The following is a 9,005-nucleotide window of genomic DNA, read 5'->3' as shown; positions in this document are numbered from 1 at the left end:
GCCACAAATCAGGCCTTTTTTGTCACAGTTTCGGCAGCATTTTCCCCCCAGCAGGAAACAACGTTTCACAGCCGCATGCTGTTCTCTTAAATCAGCCATCACAAAAAACGAGGTTCAAGCGAAACTGCTTTTACCAAAAAATTCACTGTGACCAAAGAGAACCTTGCGAAGCAACGTCACTGGGTGCACTAACTCAGAGAGAGTTGCTCCCTGCTCACCTAGTGGGAGAACGCAGACTGTCAAAGCACCGCTCAGCGCGAGTCCGCTGGTTTGGCTTTGGTGCCCTATGTGTCCGTGTTTGGGTTGACTCTGCTCAAGTTTTGGCTCTCAAACTTGGCTGCACTTTAGGATGCATATTTGGGCACCGGATTGGGAGCTATTGGGATTACACGGGGATCAATGCCTCTAAATTCTCTTCCAGACTGTGGTCTTGGGCAAGTCTCTTAACTTCTCTGGGCTCAGCCTGATCTCTTAAACAAGATTATGATGCACTCAGTGCAGACCTTGGACCCTGAAGTCAGGTGGCCTTGGTTTGAATCTTGCCTTAAGAGTCTCTGTGGGATTCCAGCTAATCACCTACTCTCTTCCTTCTTAGTGTTCTCATGTGTGACATAGGAATAGTGTATGTGTAAATGCCTTCTTATAGAGAGGTCCTAAGAATTCATGGAGCTCCCAAATGTGAATTGTTCAAAACTTTCTAGTACACAGCAAGTCACTGTTACATTGTTATTAATGCATGTAAAAGGCTGGGGAGACATGGGTGGACATAAGGAGGCCAGTCATTGATTACCGGTGCCTGCTGCTGTAACCCCTGTCCTTTGCTTCCTTCTAGGAGTTCGAGCCCCGTCCCCAGCCTGGTAGAGGCTGTGGAGCTGTGCGATCCAGAAGCGTGGTTCCCAGCCCTGTGGCCCATCCCTGGCTGCAGGGAGTGGAGGCCCCCACAAGGTAGCGGTGGCCTGCAGCGGCCCCTTCCCTGCAGCGAGCCATGGGGCAAAAGCTCTCGGGGAACCTCAAGTCCGTGGAGGTGCGCGAGCCCGCACTGCGGCCGGCCAAGAGGGAGCTGCTCGCGGCAGAGCCGGGGCGGCCGGCGAGGCTGGACCAGCTCCTGGACATGCCGGCGGTGGGGCTGGCTGTGCAGCTGCGGCACGCGTGGAATCCCGAGGACCGCTCGCTCAATGTCTTCGTCAAGGACGACGACCGGCTCACGTTCCACCGGCACCCCGTGGCCCAGAGCACCGATGGCATCCGTGGCAAAGTGGGCCACGCCCGCGGCCTGCACGCCTGGCAGATCCACTGGCCGGCCCGGCAGCGCGGCACCCACGCTGTCGTTGGCGTGGCCACAGCCCGTGCACCCCTGCACTCGGTGGGCTACACAGCACTGGTGGGCAGCGACGCCGAGTCGTGGGGCTGGGACCTGGGCCGCAGCCGCCTCTACCACGATGGTAAGAACCAGCCTGGAGTGGCTTATCCCGCCTTCCTGGGGCCCGATGAGGCCTTCACCCTGCCGGACTCGCTGCTAGTCGTGCTGGACATGGATGAGGGCACACTCAGCTTCGTCGTGGATGGCCAGTACCTAGGCGTGGCCTTCCGTGGCCTCAAGGGCAAGAAGCTGTACCCGGTGGTGAGTGCCGTGTGGGGCCACTGCGAAGTCACCATGCGCTACATCAACGGCCTTGACCGTAAGTGTGCCTGGTCATGGGGCCTGGGGTCCTAGGGGCTGCGGGGGCCCAACAGAATCAGGGAGGGAGGCAGGCAGTAGGAGAGGCTTCGCCTTCCATCCTCAGGGACCAGGATACCGGGTTGGAGTTTTGGCTCTATGGTTTGGGCTAGCTGCCCTGGTGTCATAGTGGTTAAGCAATTGACTGGGATCCACAAGGTTAGCAGTTTGAAACCACCAGCTGCTTCAGACATTGGAGAAAGACAGAGTTTTCTACTCTGGTAAATAGTTACAGTCTCGGGAACACACAGGGTCAGTCCTACCCTGTCTGATAGGTCGCTCTGAGTCAGCGTGGCTGGATGTCAGGGAGTTTGAGTCTGCTAAATGATCTTGAGCAAATGGTTTTATTTCATGTTTATAAAAACGCACGTGCTACAATTTTTGCCAATCTACTGATATCAATTGCATTAATCTTTCTGCCAATAATTGTTGCCAAGTTTTCCATCACCATAAAGAGACACTCACTGCTTCTTATAAAAGAACCTCTTGGGCGCTGGTCATCATGAGCCTAACACTGGTCTCTCTACAGTTGTCTATTCTAGATAGACAGTTTATAGACGTGGTAGCATGCCTATATAAGTATGCCCTTTTGTGATCTACTTAGATGGATATATCTTCTGTGTCCTTTTGAGATGTACCTATGTAGATATATCTTATATATGCCCTTTTTTTAAAAAAACATTTTATTAGGGGCTCATACAACTCTTAGCACAATCCACACATATACATACATCAATTGTATAAAGCACATCTGTACTTTCTTTGCCCTAATCACTCTCAAAGCATTTGCTCTCCACTTAAGCCCTCTGCATCAGGTCCTCTTTTTTTTCCCCCTCCCTCCCCGCTCCCCCCTCCCTCATGAGCCCTTGATAATCCACAGATTGTTATTTTGTCATATCTTGCCCTATCCGGAGTCTCCCTTCCCCACCCTTCTCTGCCGTCCATCTCCCTGGGAGGAGGTCACATGTGGATCCTTGTAATCAGTTCCCCCTTTCCAACCCACTCACCCTCCACTCTCCCAGCATTACCCCTCACACCCCTGGTCCTGAAGGTATCGTCCAACCTGGGTTCCCTGTGCCTCCAGCTCCCATATGCACCAGTGTACAATCTCTGCTCTATCCAGTCCTGCAAGGTAGAATTTGGATCATGGTAGTTGAGGGGAGGAAGCATCCAGGATCTGGGGGAAAGCTGTGTTCTTCATCGGTACTACATCGCACCCTGACTGACCCATCTCCTCTCCTAAACCCCTCTATGAGGGGATCTCCAGTGGTCGACATTTGGGCCTTGGGTCTCCACACTGCACTTCCCCCTTCATTCACTATGGAATATATTCTTTTTTTTTTTTTTTTTGCGTGATGCCTTATACCTGGTCCCTTTGGCACCTCGTGATCGCACTGGCTGGTGTGCTTCTTCCATGTGGGCTTTATTGCTTCTGAGCTAGATAGCCGCTTGTTCACCTTCAAACCTTTAAGACCCCAGACACTATCTCTTTCAATAGCTGGGCACCATCAGCTTTCTTCGCCACTTTTGCTTATGCACCCGTTTGTCTTCGGCAATCGTATCATGGAGGTGTGCAGCCAATGATATGATTTTTTGTTCTTTGATGCCTGATAACTGATCCCTTCGGGACCACTCGATCACACAGGCTGGTGTGTTCTTCCATGTGGGCTTTGTTGCTTCTGAGCTAGATGGCCGCTTGTTTATCTTCAAGCCTTTAAGACCCCAGTCGCTATCTCTTTTGATAGCCGGGCACCATCAGCTTTCTTTACCACATTTACTTGTTCACCCACTTTGGCTTCAGCAGTTGTGTCAGGAGAGTGAGCACTGTAGAGTGCCAATTTAATAAAAGAAAGTATTCATGCATTGAGGGAGAGTTTGAGTAGAGGCCCAAGGTCCTTCCCCCACCTTAACTTATATATGCCCTTTTGTGATATACATATATGGATACAGTATGTGCTCTACCTACCAGTACATGTAATATATACCTATAGGTGCTCTGGTGGAGTAGTATTTTCAAGTTGGGCTGCTAATCACAAGGGTGAGCACTTCGGAACTACCAACCATCTTCTACTCCAGTAAAGAGTTCCAGTCTCAGAAACCCACAGTGGAAGTCCTTCTCTGTCCTATAGGGTCACTGTGAGTCGACTTTGACTCGGTGGCAGCGAGTGATACACCTATACATAGCTATATATCCTTTTAGGATCGACTTGCTTCTCTCAGCATAATATTGTCAAGGTTCACCCATGTGGCATGACTGAGGAATAACCCATTGCATGCATACCCCACATTTTGTGTATCCATTCATCTGTGATGATCTACTGGGCTGTTTCCACCTTATGAGAATGGTGACTAGCGCTGCTGTGAACACTGGCACACACATACACACACACACACACACACGGTGTGGACCTGCTTTCAAGGTCCTTGGGGTGAAAGCACTGGGTCACAGGACCGCTTAACTCTTCTACAATGGCTATACCGTTTTGTATTCCAACCAGCAGTGGATAAGTGTTCCAATTTCTCTATAGCTTCATCAACATTTGTTGTTGTCTATTTTATTTTTATTATGAATCCTACCCATTGTAGTGGGATTGGAATGTCAACCCACTGTGATTTGGGTTTGCAGCTTCCTGGTCACTGTGAGTTGGAATTGGCTCAACAGCAACTAGCAGCAACAATGGTTACTGACGTTGAACATCCCTTAGGAAAATGATTTAACCGCCCTGTCTCAGTTTTCCCACCTGCAAAATGGCCCAGTGACAGCAATCTAGTCAGAGCTGTGTTCAGGTCTGAATGAGACAGTACATTCAAAAGTACTCAGAAGAGTCACTGGCCTCTAGTATGGCTCTTGAGTGCTGGTTGTGATGCTGAAGCTTTCCGTCTAGTGGAGGGTTGCCCAAAACGTTGTCTTCCGTGTGCCCAATCCCAAGCTAGTCCCCGAGGGAAGAACATGACAAGGAGCAGGCATCGCCCCGGGACTTGAATGCCAAGCCCTCAAGGTACTAAGTAGTAAGCTCTGCTTTATGGACCACCTACTGCCTGCAAAGGCTGACTGCCCACACCTCGGCTTTCACAGGGGGACTGATGGCCAGGGCGCCTCTGCCTGCTAACAGGGCTGCTGCATCTTACCTGTCTGCTCACTACCTCCTGAGATGAGAGCCCTACAGTTGGGTTGAGTGCCTTCTGATTTTTTACCCCCAAGAGAACCAGACATTCAGATGTTGTATGAGCTAACATAATTTTGAAGGTTGGTAGTGTGTGGCCAAACCCTTCTAGGCTACACATAAGCCTCCGGGCTGTTGGTTTTGACACCTGACAACTGAGTCCTCCTCCAGTATGATCTGTCCAACCACCTACAAACACATGGCGATAGTAGCGGTTCTTGGTGTTAGGGCATCACTCGAGTGACCCTTGCAGCGCCATGTCCCTGGAGGAGACCCAGCTGATCAGCATCTGGGGCTCCCCACTCAGGGGCCCTCACGCACCCTCTTGCCAAGCAAAATGGACTTCCTGCCACACCCCTACTGGAGGTCGTTGAGGCTGTGATTATAGCTGGATGGCAGATTACTCATTTTAAGTGACAGATATATCTAATTGCCAGCCAACAGGATGGCTTCAGGATCCCTCTTTCAGAGATAAGGAAACTAAAGGGCAGAGCTGGAGAGAGCTGGAATTGGAGCTGAACCAAGTCTGTTAGTCTCTGAGATCCATCCCCCCCTCCCCCATACCCTTTGTTGAAGAATGACACTCGGGAGGTTGGGGCAGGGGGGGAAATCAAGAATGAGATTTAACTCAAGTCCAGTTTATCTTTGGTCAAGATTGGGTCAATGGAAGGTTTTTAAGGATGCAAAGGGACTGGTGCGTCCCGCTCATTGGTATAATTGGAGACCTCCCTGCTCATAGTTTATTTTGAGGCCTTTTGGACCAAAGGCCTGTTGAACGGCAAAGTGCTGTTCTGTTTACCTGCTTAACGGGCTATCTTTAGGAACAGGTGAGTGTGTGCTGAGATTTGCTAGTTTAGTTAGCACTGTTGCTTGTGGAAAGATGTCTGAAATCCTCAAAGACATGGTGACTAGGCAAGCCCCAGTCCTGCAAACAACAACAATCCTTTATTTAATTTGAATGGAAATGTCATTTGCTAAATTTTATTTAGTCCAATGGAAATGATCATTGGACTAGAAGGATGGCCTTTGGGGACCGAGGCTCTGGGGTTTGATGTGCTTAATTTCCAACTGCATCCCGGTGGTTTATGTCTTTGAGGAGTCAATCCAACTTCCTAAGGCTCATTTTACTCACCATCGAAATGGGACAGCATCGCATCCTCCTCATGGCTGCCACGAGGGCTTGAGTGGTGACACCAGTAATGTGGCAGGACGTGAGAGGAATTAGCACCATGGCTGCGGTAATGGGCGGACGCGTAGGAACAGTTGTGAGGACGGCGCAGGATGGGGCAGTGTTTCGTTCTGTTGTGCACAGGGTCGCTGTGGGTAGGAAAGGCTTCCCATTGATACCCAGTGGGAATAACAGAGCCAACAGTTGGGTCCTGAGCTAGGCTTCATCTTGAGTGTTGATTTATTCTCCTGGGCAATTCTTGCTCCCTGGTTCTCAGGGACAAAGCTGAGATGCCAATGAGGCTACACCCAGAGGCCCCTTGGATGGTGCAAAGGGAATCTGCCCAAGCCTGCCCTCCTTGGCTGACTGCTCAGAGAGATTGGGTGGAGAAGGGTAGCCGTGTCCAAGAGTGGCTGTGCTCATGAGCCCTCCGGGTGCCTGGAAGAATGTCTAGGCAATGAGTCTCGGTGCATTTCCCATTGTTGATAACTCTCCAGGTCGAGTGAAACAGGCCTGGCCACTGGGTGGCCAGGGGAGATTAGTGTGCATTGTGGTGGGAACCTATGGCACCTCCTATTTGGTGACAGGGTTGCTAGTTTTCCAAAAAGATGTAACATTCTTTGCCACAGTCGGTGGCATGATTGCAGAAAGGAGGAAGCTCGGCTTCCCTGGGCTTTGAAAGGCCTACGGTCAGCTTGGCATAGGTGGAAAGATGGGCCATGGGGTGTGCTGAATGGAGTCTTGTGGGCGGTAGAAGGGCTGTGGCATTGTGAAGCCCATTGCTGGTGGCCTGGGCTAGGGACTGGGCGGGTTTGGGTCCGGAGATCCTGCTGACAGGAAGACTGCGGGACTCTCCAGCATGGGAGACACAGAAACGGCTGCCCACTGCTTTGATTAGTGAGGCGAGCAGGCCAGGTGGTGGGGTTCACCTGTGGATTGAAATAATGTCCTTAATAGTTTTTCCTCTAATGAGAAGAAAGTTAATGGATGTCATTTTCGCAGCTTTTGAATATTTATGTCTGAAGGAGCAAGACTTGGGAAAGGCTAAGGTATTAACTCTGAATCACCTGTTTGTTGGGACAAGAGCTCTTTGGAGTGCAATTTCCTATTGCAAATGCATGATGCTGTGGAAACTTCGCAAGTGAAATTATTCCCAGCATCCCCGAGTTTCCTGCCAGGAGCTGCAGCCTATGATGGCATGCTGGGGCCTTGCCACCTGAGTGAGCCTGAGATGCACAGCTGAGTCTGGACAAGGGGGAAAACTGTCCCCAGGGAACAGGGCCCAGGACCCCAAGAGAAACAGCAACAACACTATACCAGTCTCCACGCTAAGCATTTTACAAAGGTTGTCCCATTGAATTCTCGTGACAGCTCTTTGGGCCAATCACCCTTCTCTTTGGGCTTTGGGCCAATCGCCCTTCTTTTCTGTCGTCTTCATTTTACGATGGAGAAATTGAGGCACCGAGAACATGAGTGAGCCACTGAAGGTCACTCAGCGAGTCACGGGGGCCACTGCCATCCACACGGAGCTGGGACCCAGCAGGTGGGGAGAGAGCCCGCAGCAGTGAGTGAGGCTGCATCCCCTCCCGGCTGGCCTGCAGGAAACTGCCCAGGCAGAGTTTGGTGGAGGCCCCGCGATGCCCATGGTTCCTCGCAGCTCCTAGCTGAGCACAGCGCACTGTGGGTGTTTGGAAAAGCTGTGTTGCCTCAAGGCAGCCCCGCGGTGGCCTCGATTCAGGCATGCTTGATGGCTGATCACCCAGGGAGAATGTCCCTACTAATGTCCTTCTGCTGAGAGTGAGGCCAGGCCCTGGAGGGAGTCTGTGGCCGAGTGGCTCCTGGCCTTCCTGGGCACTCCGTCCAGGGGCTGGCAGCAGGAGGCCTGGTCAGAAAGCTCTGTCTGGGGACGTGGAGTTCTTTGATGCTGAGAGGTGAGTGACAGAGACAGGTGGGCTGAGAGTCCTTTATTTGGGGCTTATAATCATTGCAATGTCAGTGCACAATTGCCTATGTTTCGCGCCTTGGACTGAATGTTTTATTAATGTAATCTTTCAACTTACACAACCAATCTCGAAGGAACGCTACTTTTACTATCCCCCTCTGACAGATGAAGAAACTGAGACTTGGGGAAGTGTGGGGTTTTCCAAGCTCCCCACAGCTAGCTAGAGTGATGGGCAAACCCAGATCAGCCCCGCTCACTTCCCTGCCCTGCTCCGTGCCCCCCAAGAGTGGGTACGGGGCTCCTGAGCTTGGGCCACCCCACCCCCCACCTCATAGAGTGGAGAGCTGTGCCCCACAGTCTGCCCTGGCCCCACAGTTCCTCCTCAGTCACTGCACTGGGTGGTGGGCAGCGCTGACCTTCCTGTCCCGCTGTTTTGATGGCCCCACCCTGACGTGCCAGCCCACCCACTGCCACCACAGACCGTGCCTGCCGTCATTTTGGCGTCACCCCTCTGACTGCATCAGGGCGTGCAGGGCACAGCCCCGAGGGGCCCTGTTGGGGAGGTGGAGACTGAGGGGCCAGGGGCCGTGGCCGTGAGGCACTGGAGAGGAGGTGGGAGGTGGAGGCGGGGCGCCCGGGGGCCGGTCTGTCAGTGCCAGACGGTGCACAGCAGAGCTGAGCTCTCTGGTCGAGGTGAGGGATGCTTCTCTTAGGGCTGCTGTCACAAAGTGCCACAGTGGGGTCGCTTAAACACCGGACAGGCCGTGCCTCCTGCCACTGGGGACTAGAAATCAAGGTGTCTGCAGGGTCGGTCAATTTTGGAGTCTTGGAGGGTGAGTCCACCCCAAGTCTGCCTCCTCCTTCTGGCGCCTGCTGCACTGCTTGCTGTCCATTAGCTCTGTCACACAGCCTCTGCCTCCTCCTCCACTCCGCCTTCCCGTGTGCCCCCGTGTCTGCGTGTGTCCTCTCTCCTCTCCCATAGGGCTTGTCATTGGATTTGGGACCCACCCTAAA

The 9,005-nt window shown here is 52.2% G+C and overlaps 1 protein-coding gene across 1 annotated transcript in view; it reads left to right on the top strand.

Annotated features, from left to right (window-relative positions):
* Positions 1-843: 843 nt before the first annotated feature.
* Positions 844-9,005, top strand: part of SPSB4 (splA/ryanodine receptor domain and SOCS box containing 4) — a 75,184-nt gene continuing 67,022 nt past the window's right edge. Inside the window, exon 1 of the mRNA XM_075548834.1 lies at positions 844-1,679. Coding sequence (XP_075404949.1) covers positions 986-1,679 — 694 coding nt within the window. The 5' untranslated portion in view covers positions 844-985. The remainder of the gene's footprint in view (positions 1,680-9,005) is intronic.

This window comes from Tenrec ecaudatus, chromosome 4 (genome assembly GCF_050624435.1).
Source record: "Tenrec ecaudatus isolate mTenEca1 chromosome 4, mTenEca1.hap1, whole genome shotgun sequence".
Classification (NCBI taxonomy): Eukaryota; Metazoa; Chordata; class Mammalia; order Afrosoricida; family Tenrecidae; genus Tenrec; species Tenrec ecaudatus.
Note: the sequence above shows the minus strand (reverse complement) of the source record. Positions and strands in the feature narration are given on the sequence as shown.